General features: G+C 45.9%; 1 protein-coding gene across 2 annotated transcripts in view; it reads left to right on the top strand.

The window, feature by feature from the left end:
• SFXN5 (sideroflexin 5) overlaps window positions 1-18,880 on the top strand; it is a 114,990-nt gene that overhangs the window by 27,598 nt on the left and 68,512 nt on the right. For both annotated transcript variants that reach the window (XM_036873539.1, XM_036873540.1), the window contains exons 4-6: window positions 10,934-10,960; window positions 11,464-11,518; window positions 13,502-13,527. In XM_036873539.1, coding sequence (XP_036729434.1) covers window positions 10,934-10,960; window positions 11,464-11,518; window positions 13,502-13,527 — 108 coding nt within the window. The remainder of the gene's footprint in view (window positions 1-10,933; window positions 10,961-11,463; window positions 11,519-13,501; window positions 13,528-18,880) is intronic.

The raw sequence follows: 18,880 nt of genomic DNA on the forward strand, positions 1-18,880 counted from the left end.
CCTTTGTTTTCCATCCTGAAAGCCCCCATGTGCCTCCAGGGAGCTGGGAGGAGGGGAGAGGGTGGGGGGGCCCTGGCACTAGCTGTGCTTCCCGGTTCTGGCTCACGTTGGTAATGCCTGCAGCGTCCATCTGGAGGCTGGGTAGCACAGTGCTCTAGGTGCGAGCCTGCTGCTGAGTCCCCCTAATAAGCAGATTGCCCGTCCCCCGCCCTCCTGGCTCCCCAGAGCACTGGGATTGGGCTCTGCTGCAGATCTCACAGTGCTTCCCTCCCTGGGCCTCATCTGCAGAGCCACAACCCCTCTGGCTTCCAGAGCCACAGGAAGAAACGATGGGTGGTGACATACCAGCTCAGGATCTGGGGAAGCCTCAGCGGTCGGGAATTCATGAAGGCCCCATTCCTGGTTCAGGCTGGCCCTGCTCAAGGGCCATGCCTGTGCTGTCTGAAGAGGCCCGGGATGGTTCTTGATCTCATTGTGGACAGCGGCCTTGTGTGTTCTTAGGCTCTGTGCCTGCCCTGATGTCCTTTTGCGGGTGTGTGAGTCAGAAGCCCGTGGCTGTGTCTTGATGCCTGTGGGCCTGTCCCGATGTCACGGGCACCACTGGGTATCCTATGCACTAATTTGTTATCTAACCTGCCCTCCAGTTACAACATCCCACCAGGGGGTTTGTGCAAGCAGATTGATAGTTTATTCCCCACTGATGGCCTTGGTTAGCGGGTGACTGATATCTCCTCCAGAGACTGTTAACTTGTTGAAAGGTTGCTATACCGATGAAAAATTAGTCCTGAGGATAAAATAAAAATAAGTATAATTTACTCTTTGGGCTTGACAGGTAGAAATTTGATGGGCTAGGAACCCTCATAAGGACTGCAGCTATCAGTTAAACAACAAAGCCATAGATGAGAGCAAAAACGTAAGCCCGGGCAGCTAAGCTTCTGGACGTTTGCTGTGCTGTGTGCATTTTATATGCCAGGGCCTTGCTGGAATGGTTTGACGTGGATGGAGATGGGTGGGGTTCAATATGGAACGCTCCCCCATGGTAATGAGCCATCACTCACCGCGAGCTCACCAAGGGCCAGGAGCCGTGTTAATATTTGCACTTTACAAGTGTTATCTCAATTAATCTTCACAGAAACGCTGTTTGGTAGATGCCTATATTAGCCCCATTTTAAAGGTAAGAAAACTGAGGCTCAGAGAGATTATATTACTTACCTCAGGTCACATAACTAGTATGTGGTGGGACAGGAACGCTGGGCCTGGAAGATCCAATGCCCATCTCTCACCCACTATCTGAAGGTGGATTTGGAGGGCAAGGTGATACCCTGGAGTGGAATGTGTATGCTAATACGGGGCAGAGTGAGTGGGTGGGGTAGGGATGCTGTCAGAGGAGCTTAGTGTGTGTGCACGTCTCGCAGCCCTAGTCACACTGTGCGGTTAACCCTGCCGGGCCAGGTCATGGGCATCTGCGGGGCACCCGGTACGTGAAAGGCGCTGCGGCAGGTGGGCGCGGGGCAGGTGCCTGCCCTTACGCAGCCAGCTCCCGCGCAGGCGCACAGGTAAGCAGGCGCCTGGAGGCAGGCTGGTGGCGAGGCGCTTTGGAGTTACGCTAGGGTAGTAGGAGTTCAGCGGTGAGAGACTCCTGAGAACGCAGGTGCTGAGGAAGGGCTTCATGCAGGGGAACGCAAGTGGTTGGATGTAGAACGTAAGGAGAGACCCAAGGCCTGGGAGGGACGTCTCTGTAAGTCACAAAGGCCGAGAAGTAGAGTGGAGAGAGAGAGAGAGTGTGATGAGAGAAAGAGAGAGAGAGAGAGAGGGAGAGAAGTTGAGAGAGGAAGCTGGGAGGTTTCGGGCCAGACTGTGAAAGTTTTGGAAACCCAGAGAGGTTCTGGCTGTGTTGTACTGCAGCAAGGGAGGAGCAGGACCGTGGAACTGCGATCAGATCATTCTGTGCCAGGTAGATGGCGAGGGGTCACTGCCGATAAGGAAACCAGCTTGGGAGCGACTGGGGTGGTCGGAGTGAGGGGGGCAGGTCTCTGCGGGCCACTGTAGGCTTCTGAGTGGCTGTTCTGGCCCGTCATTACACATTCCCCAGAGGCTGGGAACCCGCCCACCTTACTCCGAGCCTACGCAGCACCCAGCATAGCATATTGGTTGCTCAGAGGCCCCGTGTAGGATGGATTCTGCCTGCAACCCGCCAAGAAAGGGCAGCAGAGATGTAAGAGATCCTGCCAGTCTCCTCCCCTGGCAGAGCAGAAATGGGGTCAGCTGTGTTTGGGCTTTGCTGAAAATAGAAGAGAAGATACTGGAGAGTTAAAAATACTTCCACCCTGAATCTTCTCTGGGTATCAGCAGGATTGTTAGAAGCTTGGCCGACATCCCCCTCTTACCCTGACCCCTAGCCAGAGACTTCTGGGGTCCTGATCAGCACCCAGCCCCTCCGGGGCAGCTACAGGTTGGCCCTTATCGTTAGCACAAAATAGGCAAGTGATTAGTATTTGCTGAAGCATATGCATGATGTGCTAGGAGTTGTACTGGGTGCTGTAGACTCATCTCTTGGCTGGGTCATTGTGGTGGCCTCCTGGGTGGTCTCCCCATTCTACCTGGGCACCCTCTGCTCATTCCCAATATAGTACTCAGAGTGATCTGTGAGAATATACATTACACGGTTCTCTGCTCCAGGGTTTCTCGGCCTCAGCAAAATTGGCATTTGGGGCTGGATAGTTCTTTGTCATGGGGGCTGTCCTGTGCACTGTAGGACATATAGCAACCCCCCTGGCTTCTACCCACTGGGTACCAATTAATGACAACCAGACATTTCTAGATGGCCCCTGGTGAAAAATTTCCCTCCTGTTAAGAACCACAGCTATAGTAAAAACTTAGAGTAAAAGCCACAGTCCTTAGCACAAGCTGCAACACCCCAATTCCTCTCTGATTTTGTCTCCTACTACTCTTTCCCTTATTCAGTCCACTTCAGTCACACTGGCCTCCTTGATGTCCCTCAAACATGCTGGGGAGGCCCACTCTGCCTCAGGGCCTTTGCACTGGCTGTTCTGCTGGACAGAATAATCTCCAACCAGTTATCTGCATGGCTCACTCCCTCCTTCAGGTATTTCCTCCAAAGTCACCTCAATGAAAACTACCCTGACCACCTTACTATACATCATCCTACTTGAGAATTTCTCCGGGGAAAGAAAAGTCAAGGGAAGCAAAAGAAGGAGCCACTAGGGTCAGAGGCAGGACAAGAGATGGAATTTGGGGGGGCCATGGCCAGTGGGGGGGATCCAGGGACTAGAGGTGCTTCTGGGGGTGGGGGAATGCAGCCTCAGTGTCTCCCCCTTCCCTCTACCACCCCAGCTCCAGCCCTGGTCTTTTCACCCCTCTCCCCTATGACAGGAGCTGTGGTCCTGGTCATGTCACTGTGTTCCTGTGTCCCCTGAGTATTCCCCATCCATCTCCCCTCCTTTTGCGAGGACCCTACTGCAATAAATTTTTTTAAAAATCCATCCTTGCTGCTAGTACACACTCCCTACCCTTACCCTGTTCTACTTTCCCATGTTTCTTGAAGCCCTCATCCTTCTAACATATGAGAAAATTTACTTTTTATTATTTTTATTGTTTGTCCACACAAGCATGTGAGCTCTACAGAAGCAGAGATTTTTGGTCTCTTTTTTCACTGATATATTCTTAGTGCCTAGAGCAGTGCCCAGCAAATAATAGGTGCTCAATAAATATTTGTTGGATAAATGAATTTTCTTTAATCGTCACAAGAACCTTGAAAGTAAGTATTCATATTCCTATATCACAAATGAGGAAATGGAGGCTCAAAAAGATTAAGTAAATTGCCCCAAATCACAAGTAGGAGATCTGGAATTCCAATTCCCAGAAAATGGTTTGACTGCAGTGTCTGGCCTCTTAAGAGAGAGAAGCTGTGTGTACACGAAAGTCGTGACTGCTAATGTGTGTTGTGTAGCAGAATGAGCGGGGATGTTCTTTCTCCTTTCATCTGTAGAACTGGGGAGTACCTTTGCCCCACATAGATATGCATTTGTATCTATTACCTGGGAGTAACCATGGCAACAAAATTAATGGTGAGGAATAATGGGATTGGCCCAAATGATAAATTAAGAAGATTTCTTGTTGTTTTATGGAGGCCTCCTCTGCCTTACAGAAGGATCCCCTTCAGGCTCTGTTTAATTACCTTCTGGAGGTTGTTTTAAATAGGCTCTGTCTTTGCTGCTTCAGAGGTTTGGAGAAGCAGCTTGGAAGGAACCAGACTGGGGAGGGGAAGGAGCCAGACTGGGGACAGGGCCTGGGCAGTGACTCCTCCATCTGGGGTCTGGGCACTAGAGGTCTCTGCCCTGAGAAGGCAGGGCTTCTCCTCCTAAAGCTTGTTTGGGGCCCACCCTCTACCCACCCCTTGGCTTCTACACTGGGTTTCTGATAGGTTCAGATGGCAGCTCAGCTGAGACTTAGGCCATTTCTGAAATCAGCAAACTTCTGCATTGTTCCAGCAACCTTTCACCCAACTGTTTCCCCACACCCTCTGTGTCCTCATTCTCCAAGTTGAGAAATCAAGAAAGGTCCAAAGTCTCACATCCACACTGGTTTGTTGCTGCAGCCAGTAAGTTCTAAGGGATCAGGGCTGCACTTTTTAATGTTCAGCTGGAGGCACAGAGAGAGATGGCTGAGCCCAAAGGAGATCAGGTCACACTGAGGAATTGGACTTTAAAGTGGAGCTGCTTTGGTGGGCTGACAGAAGACGCGGGGGCCTCCCTGTCCTAGATTCTCAATGTGGATGGACTGTCCATTGCATCACCTTTGGCCTCGCATCAAATGCTTCACGTTCCAGGACTATCCTTGCTTGTAACCTGTTTGCAGGGCTGGCTCATTAAACTGCAAACTAGCAACCAGCTCTTGGCTTGTGGGTGGTATCTGCTGCCATTTCTGCATCCAGCATCCGACCCATGGGTCCAGCAGGTCCCAGGGAAAAGCCCAGACCCAAAGAGTCAGACCCCAGTCCTTGTCCTGTGCTCTCTGTAAGCTGGGCCTGGCATCATCAGACGAGAAGGGACTCTGGAGGGACTAGCTTCCACCTCCTGTATGATTAATTTAAAAAAACAATGTAAGTCTAAGGAGTGAGGTGACTTGCACAGGAAGACCATGTGAGTTAGTGGCTAAGCCAGGCCCCAAATCTGCGACCCTGACTATTGTTGCTGCAGCCTGGAGATGGGATGAACCCAGATGAGATCAGGTCATGACTAGGAAGTTTAGTTTAAAATGGAGCTGTCCCTCTCACCTCACCCCAAAGCCTCCTGAGGTGGGAGCACTGCCAGATGCCATGAGAAGAGCCTCAACACTGCTTAGTGCTCATTCCTTCCTCTCTCCACTGGAAAGGCTTCTCTGACCTCATGGGAAACAGTTTCCCAAAACCCCAAATGGGTTACCTTAGTTAGGGTTATACTAACTGCTGTAATGAAATGATCTCAAAGCACACCAGCTCAAATAAGATAGACGTTTATCTCTCTCCCATGTAATAGTTTGAGTTCCAGGTGGGCAGGTGGCTCTGCTCCACAGGGATCATTCAGGAACCCAGGCTCCTTCCATCATGTTTCTTCACCATCTCCTTGGGTCCTCCTCTCTGCACAGCCCAGGCTGCGCTGCAGGCACATCCTTGCTCTGGCTCACAGGCAGGTGACAGCAAGTATAGGCTTGGAGGTGCTAGCCAGGGAAAGGCACATCTCACTTCCCCTCGGATGCCACTGGAGGACTCAGTCACATGGGTAAGCCTAACTGCAAAGGAGGCTGGGAAATGTAGTGCAGCAGGTCAGCCACCTGCCCGCTACCTTTCTATTACTGTGGACGAAGGGGCATAGGTTTTGTCGGAAAGTTAACAGTCTATGCCATAGGGGTCAATAAAGGGCTTGGAGGTTGTGCCTGCTATTTCTATTTTTCTAGTGGTTACTCTTAAATTTTTAACAATCATTTTTGAGTAGGTAACACGTGAACAATCTACGGAATTCTAAAGCTATCAAAAACGTATAGAATAAAAAATAAGTTTCCCTCTCCCTGTCTCCCAATTTCCCACTTCTTCTCCCTGGAGTAACCATCAGTTTCTTCTGTATCCTGCCAGAGATATCTGCATACATTTATCCTTTTCCTTTAAGTGCTAATGATATAATAGTGATAACTCCAGGGACATTCAATGGAGCATGGTTATAATAGCAAAAAATGGGATAGTCACAAAAGGACAAATATTATATGATTCTACTTACATGAAATATCTAGAGTGGTCAAATTCACAGAGACATAAAGTAGAATGGTAGTTGCCAGGAGCTGAGGGAAGGAGCACTGGGATGTTAGTACTTACTGGGTACAGAGTTTCAGTTGGGGAAGATGAAAAAATTCTGGAGATGGTTGGTAGTGTACAACAATGTGAATGTACTTAATGCCACCGAACTGCCACTTAAAAATGGTTAAATGGTAAATTTTATGTTATTTATATTTTACCACAATTAGGAAAAGATGGGAAATAGCTTAAAAGTCCACCAATAGGGTGCAGTTTACAATATATTCATTCAACGTTTCTGTTAGGAAGAATAAGGCTGCTCTCCATGCTCTGATGTGGAAAGATCTCCACATATATATACTAGATGCCTAAAGGGACAGAACAGCGTGCACTGGTATGCTAGCATTTAGAGATGGCGCATGGGGATTTAAGAGTGGGGGTTATGGAACCAGACTGCTCGGGTTCAAATCCCAGTGCTGCTGTGGGATTTTGGGCAAATCACTAAATATCTCAGTGCCTCGGTTTCCACATCTATAAAATGGGAGATATACTAGTCCCTGCCTCGTAGGGTTGTTGAGGAGATTAATAAGGTAATATGTACAAAGGCTTCAGAAGGGTGTCTGACACATAGCACTTATTCACTACATGTGACTGAATGAGTCTGCATCCCAGGTCACGAGCTATAGTTCTGGCTCCACCTCTGAGACCCTGGGCGTGGCTCTGAGCTTTACTTTTCTCATCCATCCTATGGAAACAGATTTCTGAGTGTGAGACTCAAATAGTTAATGGGACCATTGCCACTTATCTGTGACACTAGCCTGCTTGGGCCATGTGTGGAGGTGTCATCGCGGGTGGAGAACACGCCTGTGAGCTCTGGGCTTCTGGCCTTGCCTGCTCACGCCCCTGCTGAACTTCTGCCTTTGTTGCCGAGCCGGTGCTGCCTGAGTCTCCATCACTGCTGTCTGGGTGGGGGCGGAGAAGGCAGTCCTCGAACCTGAGGGACACAGATGCAGCTATGGATTACAAGGACTGCTTGGCTGGACTTGGGTGGGAGGCGGGGAACAGGTGCTGGGGAGGAGCTTCTGCCGCCCGGCTGCAAAGGGAGGTTCTGGGACCTCAGATGATGTCAGCCAAACTTCTTCCTCTTCTCGTGCCTCAGGCCTGGCTGTCACCCTGGCCAGACCAGACATCGGTGTGCTCCAGAGGGCCCCTGGAGAACAGGGGGGATACAAGTCTGGAGGCAAGGAGGCTTGGGTGCCCATCTCCGTCCTGCCACCAGGCCCCTGGAACCATGGCTGAGTCACTTAGTCTCTCTGAGATGAGTTGCCTTGTCTGAAAGTAGTCTACCCACCTCACAGGCATGTTGTAAGAATAAGACAATAGAGATGAAGTTATTTTGAAAAATAATTAAGTCCTTTTAAAAAATACTGCTCATTTGACTGACTTGCCCTCTATGTTAGGCATTTATGGAGCATGATCTAGGGGCCAAGTATTTCAGCTATGCGTGTCTCAGTGAACCTTTGTATCGGTCAGTATAAGCCAAGTACTGTAACAAACAACCCCTGGATTTCAGGGACTTATACAGTAAGGTCTGTTTCTCACTCGTGTCAGAGTCCAGTGCAGCTCAGGAACTTGGCACATGCCGTTGTCCAGGGGCCAGGCTCCTTTTACCTCATGGCTTTACTGTCTTCTAGGGCCTCATTGTCCTTCTCTGGATCCTCTGTGGGAGGCTTTGGGGCCAAGCCTGGAAGCGGTGAACTCCACTTCCACCCACAGTTCATTAGCTAGCACCCGGCCACGTGAGGCCATCTGACTGTGGGGGAGGCTGGAACGCATAGGCTTAGCTGTGTGCCCAAAGTGAAATGCCAGCTGCCAGGAGCACCAAGCATAGTCCCCGCCCTGCCCTTACAACACCCCATTGTACTAATGGAGAAACTGAGGCCTGGAGGCAAAGTAATTTGCCCAGGGCCACACATCCAGTAAGTGATTGGAATGCAGACTGCCTGGTCCTAACACCTCTTTACACTGTTCTTTAATGTCTTAGATCAGTGTTTTCAGCCCAGGCTGTTGATCAGAATCATGGGGATTTTTTTTCTTTATTTATAAGAATTGTATGAAGAGATCTTGAGTTTTTTAAAAAAAATAAATAGCTTTAGATTTGCTGTGTGCATGGCTCTGGGAGATGGTGGGGGCCGGCACTCAAAGGCAGGCCCCTGCTCTGAGGAGCTGGGCTATGACTGTAACAGGGTGAGGGGACCCGGACCCAGGAGGTTCTGATTTGGAGTGGAGAGCGTGGGATGTTAGGAGTCTGTGCCCAGGGCCTGGGGTCGCACCTGGGATGACGCTGGGACGTGGTGGGGTGCACTGCAGAAGACTCTTTCTGAGCAAAGAAAGATCAACCTTTTATCACTTTTTTTTACCTCTCTGCTGTTATGCTCTCACATACCGTCTTTGGCTAACAGTGATTCTACATTTGGTTTTTCTTTCTTTAGTCCCCTCTGTTCCTCAAATATAATTAAGAAAAAAAATCTACTGCCTCTAATCTTTCTGGGTCTGGAATAGCAGACAATCAAATATGTTTGAAATGTATCTAAAATCAGAGTGATTAGGCTGTGAATTAGGCTTAAGGGACTCTGCTGTTAGTAAAATGCATAAACTTTAATACAGATGGTCCTGGACTTACGATGGCTCAACTTACAATTTATAGACTTTATGACGGTCTGAAAACGATATGCAAACTGTACTTTGAATTGTGAATTTTGATCTTTTCCTGGCTAGCGTTACGTGGTCTGATACTCTCGTGATGCTGGGCAGGCAGCAAGCCGCGTTTCCCAGTCAGCCACGAGATCGAGAGGGAAACCACCCATACACTTAGAGCCATTATGCACCCACACGACCAGTCTGTTTTTCACTTTCAGTACAGTATTCAATGAATTACATGAGATATTCAGTACTATATTATAAAATAGCCTCTGTGTTAGATGACTTTGCCCAACTGTAGGCTAATGTAAGCGTTCTGTACACATGTAAGGTGGGCCAGGCTAAGCTGTGACGTTTGGTACTTTCGGTATGTTAAATAATTTCAACTTACAATGGGTTTATTGGCACATAACCCCACTGTAAGTCGAAGAAGATCTGTATATCAATTTTATAACTCTATTATTGCTACCCAGTAGCATTCTGCAGCTTACTTTATATCGCAGATGACAACATTGACGTATAAATGAAACATAACTATTCCGTTATAAAACTTTAAACATCAGTGCTGACCACGTCTCCCCTCTTACCTCATACCCTTCTTGCTCCGTTAAAAATGCACTGACCTTTGGTTTGCCCACAATGTAAAATTTTACTTGCCATATTTTCTTGATTCTAAAAAGGCTATTTTATCACATTTTATCATCTCTTAAATGGGATGAATCTTTTAACTGATGGACGTCTTGGCGTTATGCCACTGTTTTCTTTATTTTTTTAAATTAATTAATTAATTAATTTATTTATGGCTGCATTGGGTCTTTGTTGCTGCGCGCGGGCTTTTCTCTAGTTGCGGTGAGTGGGGGCTACTCTTTTGTTGCGGTGCGCAGGCTTCTCATGGCGGTGGCTTCTCTTGTTGGGGAGCACGGGCTCTAGGCACATGGGCTTCAGTAGTTATGGCACACGGGCTCAGTAGTTGTGGCTCGTGGGCTCTAGAGCGTGGGCTCAGTAGTTGTGGCACATGGGCTTAGTTGCTCCACAGCATGTGGGATCTTCCCGGACCAGGGCTTAAACCCGTGTCTCCTGCATTGGCAGTCAGCTTCTTAACCACTGCGCCACCAGGGAAGCCCCATGGTTTTCTTTCTTAGTGGCACATAATAGTATGTCTTAGGATCAACGATGTCTTAGAGTCAATGAAATGCAGTATTTTTATCATTTGAAGGAATTGACAAATTGTTCTCCAGCCCGTCCCCATGCTGTGCTGGAAGAGACAACCTCCTCATTCATTTGAAAGCACACAACCTTCTTATAACAATAACAAAAATAGGAAGAATAATATCTACAAGATTTAGCACTTGTAAAGCACCTACTATGTGGTCAGCACTGCTCCAGTCACTTTTCATATGCCTCTTCAACAATGTTAGAGCACAGCTATTATCCCCATTTTACAGATGAGGAAATTGAGGCTCAGAGGTAGAAGTGGCAAATCCAGGGATCCAGGCAGTCTGTGTAGCTCTGAAAAATTATGCTGTGCTGCCTCTAGTGATTCTGGGAGACAGCTGAAGTATCTTCATTTAAATCAAGGCTTCTTACCTGGCCACACCTTAAAATGAACTAGGGAGCGTTAGGAAAATGCTGGAAGAATTCTTCAAGTAGTTTTACAGCACAGCCAGAGTTGAGAACCCTTGGTTTAAATAATCTGTGTGAGATCCCCCAGCTCTGCTGTTCTGGGATCTCTGGCCTTCCTACCTACCCCCTGATGCCACCCTGCCCCCAGCCCAGGGTAGCTGCCAGACCTGGGGCAACCAGGACAACCTGAGCCTCTTAAGGCCTTTGGAGCTGGATCCCTTGGTTAGAAAATGTGGCTTTGAGACCTTAAACTGATATGTGCTTTTAATCTTTGTTTTTTCTTTTCTTTTCCTTTCTCTCTCTCTTTCCCTTCCTTCCTTCCAGCTCTGGAGTGCACAGAAAATCAAGCAGGTAATTCAATTTTGGATTCTTTTCCTTCCCTTCTGCTGTTCTCAGAGACCCTGACCTGCCCTGCCCTGCTCTGGCCCGAACCCCCTTCATTCTTCCCCAGCACCAGGGTCTGAATTTCTGAAGACTACAGCTCAGGCCAGCCCGCCTTTCCCTGGGCCCCCTGAGCTCCTTCCCCATGGGCTCCTTCCACAAAACCCTTACTGTGGGCCTGTTGTGTGCGTGGCATGGGGGACCGAGGGCCTGCAAGGTAGACATGGTCTGCTCTGTGCTGCATTCAGCTTTGAGCACTAGTTAGGAGGAGAGGCTCTGTTTATGGCCCATGTTTGGTTTTCTCTTGCCCCGAGTGGTGGGAAGGATTGACTGGCCACAAGGCAAGGTGGGATACAGCCATTGGCCACCTAAGTCTTCCTGGGGGAGCGGTCCTCCCCCTCCCCCCTCCCATGTCCCATCTCCCATCTCCCTCCCCAGCTGTCACCCTGTGCTCTGTTCCCGGCTCTTGGCAGGCTATTCTACACCCGGACACCAATGAGAAGATCTTCATGCCCTTTAGAATGTCAGGTAAGCCCTTGGGAACCTCTGGTTCTGCCTAGCCTGGGCCGATTACAGTGGTCACAGCTCCAGGAGTGTCCAGATGCGCTTGGCCTGAGGGACGTACAGAGCCTGTTACACACACGACCACACTCGCACCTGCATGGTCACTTTGCCTCAACTGTACAGGACTGGCCAGCCTACGGAGCTTTTAAAATGTGCCTGTCTGCCTTTTCTGCCGGAGCAGCTGGGGTAGAGCCGAGGCCTCCACAGGTGAATCTGGTGCCCCCAACGCCAGGTTACAGCCCACTCACTCAGCAGCAGCCCCAGGGTGACGCCTGCTAGGGCAAGCCCTGCCTTCCATGAGCCACTCCTCTCTCACCTGTGCACACTGCGTGCCTTCCTTCCAAGCCCTGCTCCCTACTCAGCCTTTTCATGCAGTTAACCCCCAGACTAACTCCCTTGTCTCTGATCCTACTTTTAACCTGCCCTTCTGAATGTATGCACTACATTTGCACCACTACACGCACAGGGAGGCGGATTCCCGTTCTGTGGAGACCAGTGGGCAGAGAGGGTAATGGGGGAATGGGTATAAGATCCCTGCCCCCAGGAAGCCCCTGCCCTGTGGTCACTAGGGGGCAGCTCTGTTGTGTAGAGCGTAATGACCTAGAAAGCACTTGCCCATACACTGGCTGGGGCCGGCGTGGCTGTCCTGCCTACAGTTCTGAGAGGCTAAGGGCCTTGTCCAGAGTCACACAGCGGAGGTCAGACTCACACCAGCGTGCTGATGCCTCCTCCACGCCGTTTCTCAGTGCGACGGAGTGTACCCCCCACCCCTGAGTCACAGGGCGGGTGGGAGGCCTGGTGGCTGCTGCCTTGGGAAGCCCTCAGGCGGCTGGAGGAAGGGTCCCTACCAGTGGGTGTTCTCAGCGCAGGAGGTTAGTCAGGGTCCCCACCCTCAGCGAGCGTGAACTCCTGGGGCTGAGAGAATAGACAAGCACATGATGTCACTGTGCAAACGGGCAGTTAGTGCCCGGTGACCCCTGCTTTGCCGTGAGGAACTCCAAGGCGGTGAAGGCTCTTGTAGCTGCGGCTGTAGGTCCTCCCCAGTGCCTGCGTGGGGCCATAGCAGGCTCTCCTCCTGAGACTGGCTTATTCTGCGATTCTCTGATCAGTCTTTGGGCCTCTCCCTGGAGGGGTGTGGGTAGGAGAGTGGCGGCTCATGTGTACAAATATGCACACGCAGGACACCAACCTTTGCTCTAGACGTAACCCATGCAAGTGTGTTCCCTGCTGCTGGGCCACCAGCTGACTGGCTGCCGTAAGTTAGCGGCTGGGACAGGAGGATGCCCACCTACAGCAGGGAGGCTGGGGGAGGGGGCCTTGCCATAGCCTGGGGGCCCTGAGCCCTGGGGAGACGGCCAGGGCCCAGCTGCACTTCATGCCAGCCCTTTCCTGCTCTGCTGAGGACGTCCAGCCGGGGCCCTAGAGATTCAAAGAGCTCTGGCACTTAGAGGCACACATCTCAGGTGGGTAGGGAATGTCCTTTCCAGAAATGGTCATGAGGCTGGGAAAGTAAGGGTGTGTTTTAGAAAGACAGGCTGAGGGAAGGAGGAGGACATCGCAGGGCCTCCAGAGACATTGTGGTGAGGCTGGCGGGGCTTCGTGCCTCCCGGAGGAAATGGTGGGAGGACCACCAAGTGCAGAGTGGCGGCGCCCCTGCCGCGGGCGCCTCCTTCAGGAATGGGGCCCTGGCTTTGGGGGCGAGTGAGGGCTGAGGGGAACAGAGACAAGGAGGTTGGGGGACACAGGGGAGCCCTCTGTCTTGGGGAGGGCTGGGCTGGGAAAAGGTCTGGGGCTAGAGGTGCCTCCTGCTTAACTGACCTGAGCCCTCTCACTGGGGCCACTGCCAAGACCAAAGCCAGAGGTCTCTCTGGCCTCCCAGTTGAAAGGCAGGTGGGGCAGAGTCAGGTGGGATTATAAAACCCGACTCTTCTCTCTGTCCTCTCACAGGTTACATTCCTTTTGGGACGCCAATTGTAAGTATTACCTTCAAAGGGCTTTCTTTTCTAAAAAAAATTTTTAATGTATAACTTTACATCGCTGTTCATAAATATTTGAGTTGTTGATTTAGGATAAATTCCTGGAGGGGACTCACTGGAGAAAATCTCATATATTTCTTTTTAATTCTCTCTCTTTTTTTTTTTTTAGAAGTTTTATTTATTTATTTATTTATTTATTTATTTATTTATTTATTTATTTTTGGCTGTGTTGGGTCTTTGTTTCTGTGCGAGGGCTTTCTCCAGTTGCGGCGAGCAGGAGCCACTCCTCATCGCGGTGCGCGGGCCTCTCACTGTCGTGGCCTCTCTCGTTGTGGAGCACAGGCTCCAGACGCGCAGGCTCAGTAGTTGTGGCTCACGGGCCTAGTTGCTCCATGGCATGTGGGATCTTCCCAGACCAGGGCTCGAACCCGTGTCCCCTGCATTGGCAGGCAGACTCCCAACCACTGCGCCACCAGGGAAGCCCCTCTTTTTAATTCTCTTGATGTGTATTGTCAAACCTCTTTCCACAGAAGGTGTGCCAATGTACACCCAACAGGGCCTCAAAGTGCCTTCATTCCTGTATATTTCCCATTCCAAGTATTGTCGTTAATTAGGACATGCTGGTTTGATTACTGGGAAGTTTTCCCAGAAAGCTTGGGAAGTCGGAAAGTAAGGGTGCCTTCTGAAAACTGGAGAATTCAGCATTATTTTTGTTCTGTTTTGAAATCAGGATTAAGCTTACTGTTAATCTTTTTATATTGGAGTAAAACAAATGTACAGAAAGGGTGCATTTGTCATAAATGTACGGCTTGATAAGTTTTCACAAAGTGAGCTCATCTAAGTAAATATCACTTAGATAAAGATACAGTGCATTACCAGCATCTCAGATACCTCTTATGTACCCCTCTCAGTCACTAACCTCACAGGGAACCACTTTTCTGACTCCTTCATTATATTCTCATTTTGCCTGGTATTGAACTTTATATAAATGGAATCACTTATATAAATGTACTTTTTGGGGACTTGGCTTCTTTCACCCAATTGTTTATGAGACTTATTGTTATATGTAGTATTAGCTTGTTCTTTTTCATGGCTGTATAATATTCCACTGCTATAACTATATTGAAATTTCTTTATTCATCCTACTGTTGGTAGACATTTGGGTTGTTTCCAGTTTGGAGTTTACAACAACATGCTTTGAACATGATTGTACAAGTCTTTTAGAGGATATATATAGAGATACACACACGCACACATACACCCACACCCCTACACACATCCTCATTTCTCTTGCATTGTACCTAGCAGGCTAAAGAGATAACAACTAAATGCGGGATGTGATCCTAGAATTGGGATTGGGATCAGGGCAGGTGTATGTGGAAAATGGTATTGCAATTTCTTATAAACATACACCTACAATGTGAGCCAGCAATCCTACATTTAGGTATTTACTTCAAGAGAAGTGAATACATATGTCCACACAAAGATCTATATATAAATGTTTATAGTAACTTTTTTTCATCTTAGCCTAAAGCAGGAAACAGACAAGAATGACCAACAGCTGTTAAAACCACTAAGTGAAAAACTGATTGGGAACAGGATATTTACCTAGTCTGAAAGTTTCCTATATATTTCATAAATATCATTCATTCTATGCTTTTTAATTGGCAGCCTCCTGTAAATAAGAGTCTTCCCTTCTGCCTCCCACTTTCTTGTTTTTTAAAACTATCAGTATGGTCTTGTATATTTTTTGTATTCAGTGGATAATAATTTACTTTTTTCATTATTCATTTGTATATACAAATTGTGCCAAGTTTGACCAATAGAAACCCTTTAAAGCAATTTCAGTGTCCATTTGACATGTCTTTTTTATGCTATGAGTATGTACTTCAATACTTTCTGGCACAATGTATGGATATTCCAAACTCATCTTGTAGTTTCTCTGCCCCATTTCTCCAAAGAGCCCTGGTTCCTTTTAGAGGGGAATGGTATTTAGAAACCAAAATCTGGAAAGTTAGGTGTGCTCACTGTTACTGGCGTGTCATTGTTTCTAGGCCCTCTTAGCAGACAGAGCTAGGACATACAACTTTTTAAAAATCATGACTTCATACTAATACCTCTAATTCCAATCCAACATCTCAGAGTTCTTCCCCTCCTTCCAGTCTATATCTACATCTTCCTTCTCCCTGAATGAGAATACAACAACAATGTATTTATTCAGTTACTAAATCTTATATATACAAATAAAAGAATTTCAGAATTGCTACATTAATGCCACTCAAACACGTATTAATCGCCCCCTTCCCCCCGGCAAAATGTATTAAGTAAAGCTTGAGATTTCTTTGAAGTTCTTTTTGTCCATTGAATAGATCCTACTGAGAGTATATAGTCAGAGAACTGTGTTCAAAAGTTATTTGAATTTAAAAAAAAAGGTTATTTGAATTAATTATTTTCTTCTGTGTGTATATGTTATTTATTTGATATACAGTTAGGTTTATTCATTTCTGTTGCCATTGAATTTCAGATGTTTCCCCATTCTTATTGATTTATTTTGGGAACTATATAAAATGTCAACATAGTTCAAAAGTCAAAAGCTATATAAAAAAGGCATAATAAAAGTCCCATTTCCCTCTCTATCCCTTCTACCTCCTTCTCACCCATCCTGTCTAAGTAAATAATTTTATCCTTCCTATTTCTTTTTGTAAAAATAAGCAAATACAAATACATTTCCCTTTCTTTTTTCTATAAAAGGTACCATACTATATAACCCTTTTGCACAATGTTTTTTTTGCTTAATGACATATCCTGGAAATCACAGTGTATCAGTTTATAGCTATCTTCCTCATTCTTTTTTTTTTTTTTAAATAGCTGCGTAGTAGTATACTACACGGAAGTACCATAATTTATTCAACTATTTTTCTACATATGGACATTTAGACTATTTCCATTATTTTGCCAATATGAATAATGCAAGAATAGTCTTGTGCATATGTGTTTTGATATTGTTGGAGATATATCTTGAGGGTAACTTCCTAGCTTCTATGTAAGGACTAATTAAATAGACATTTCTGGCAATACTGGGCAAGAAAAAAGAGAGAAGATACAAATAAAAAATACTAGGACTAAAAAGTATAATAATTACAGATATAATAGAAGTTTAAAAGATCGAAATGCATTGAACAATCTGGGGCAGTAAATTTGAAGACTTAGAAAAAATGGATACATTTCTGAGAAAGTACAGGTTACCAAAAACTGCCTAGCAAGAGGAAATATAGAATTTGAAAAGACCTGTAAATAGAAAGAAATTATCAGTTGCTTAAAATATATGCACCAAAGAAGTAACAAATCAGAAATTACCACTAGGCTCCCATGATCTTTCAGGTGACTACACTCAAAGGAATAGCCAAACTCAATCTTTACAAAACTCTTTAAAGAGAATAAAAAAGAGGAAATATTCCCCAATTCATTTATGAGGCACTTTGAGACCAATACCAAAGAAGTAAGTATAAGAAAGAAAAATTATAGGCCAGTATCACTTATGAAATTACACATAGTCTAAATGAAATAATAGCAAGTTGAATCCAGCACTGTATTAAAATATATCAAAAAGGATTTACCAAAAATGGTAACATTAGAGAATGTATTAATATAGTTCATCACATTAACAAATTGAAGGAGAAACATGATGATCTCAGTAGATACAGAAAAATCATTTGATAAAACATAACTCCATTTATAATTTTTTTAAAAGAGAAAGTTAGATCTAAAAGGGAGCTTCATTAACTTAATACAGTATCTGTCAAAAAACAAAAAACAAAAAAAAACCCCAACCCCATAGCAAGAACCATTCTTAAAGATGAATCAGATAAAGGTAAAATCTTAATGTCTGGGACAGGGTAAGAATGCCTGATAGTAGTGCTTCTATCCAGCATTTTCCTAGGAGACTAACAAGTACAAGAAGACATAAAAAAATAAATGACCAGTATTAGGATTGGAAAGGAAGAAACAAAATTTTTCATGAGAATAGGCAAACTATTGGAACTACTATTTTATAAGATTTCTGGATGTAAGACAAGTATACAAAATAATTGCTGTATGCCTATAAACCTATAACAAACATCTAGAACATGATATTTTTTTTAAAAAGAAAGCATTTATAATAGCACTTAGAATGATAAGTTACCAAAAATAAATTCAAGAAAGGATATGCAAGATCTTTATGGAAAAACTTATAAAACTTTATTGAAGGACATTGGAGATCTAAATAAATGGAGAAATACATCACCTTGGGTGGGAATATTCGTTATCATGAAGATACCCATTTTCTTCTAATTATACTCAATAAAATTCCAATCAAAATCTCAGCAAGATTTTTCATGGAACTTGACAAGTTGATACTAAAAATTATGTGAACAAGCTAAGGGCCAAGAACGGCCAAGACAATTTTCAAGAATGAAGTGGTGGGACTTCCCTGGTGGCACAGTGATTAAGAATCCACCTGCCAATGCAAGGGAAGTGGGTTCGATCCCTGGTCCGGGAAGATCCCACATGCCACGGAGCAACTAAGCCCGTGTGCCACAACTACTGAGCCTGTGCTCTGAAGCCCACGTGCCACAACTACTGAGCCCACGCCCCGCAGCTAATGAAGCCCGTGCGCCTCCAGCCTGTGCTCCGCAACAAGAGAAGCCACCACAATGAGAAGCCCGTGCACTGCAATGGAAACCCAACGCAGCCAAAAAAAAAAAAAAAAAAAGAATGAGATGGTAAGAGGAGAGTCACCCTACTAAGTAGTATAAGACAGTTTGGTTTTGGTTTGGGGATAAGCAAATAGATCATTGCAACAGAATAGAAAGTCTGGAAACATGCCCATACTCATATGGAAGCTTGATTTTTGACAATTCAGTGGAGAAGAAGGATGGACCATCTAACAAATGGTGCTACCTATGTGAAAAAGAAATAAAGTTAGATTTCACCTCATACACAAAACACATTAAATATGAAAAGAAAATATTTGCAGCATTGTTTATAATAGCAAAAAAAAAAGGAAACCACTGAAATGTCCATCAAGAGAATGGATAAATATTCATGATTTAGTCATGCAATGGAATACTTAACACAGGAAAGAAAATAATGAACAGGGCTACATTTATCAATATTGATAAATCTCAAAAACAATGATGAATGAAAAAACAGTAGCAGAGTAATAATACTGTCTGATGTCATTTATATAATGTTTTAATATGCAAAGCAATATTATATATATATTTATGGGTATATTTTTCAAGGATCCATAAAAACATTCATGGGAACAGTTAGCAGCAGATTCATGATACTACTTACCTCTGGAGAG

This window comes from Balaenoptera musculus, chromosome 13 (assembly GCF_009873245.2).
Source record: "Balaenoptera musculus isolate JJ_BM4_2016_0621 chromosome 13, mBalMus1.pri.v3, whole genome shotgun sequence".
NCBI classification, from domain to species: Eukaryota; Metazoa; Chordata; class Mammalia; order Artiodactyla; family Balaenopteridae; genus Balaenoptera; species Balaenoptera musculus.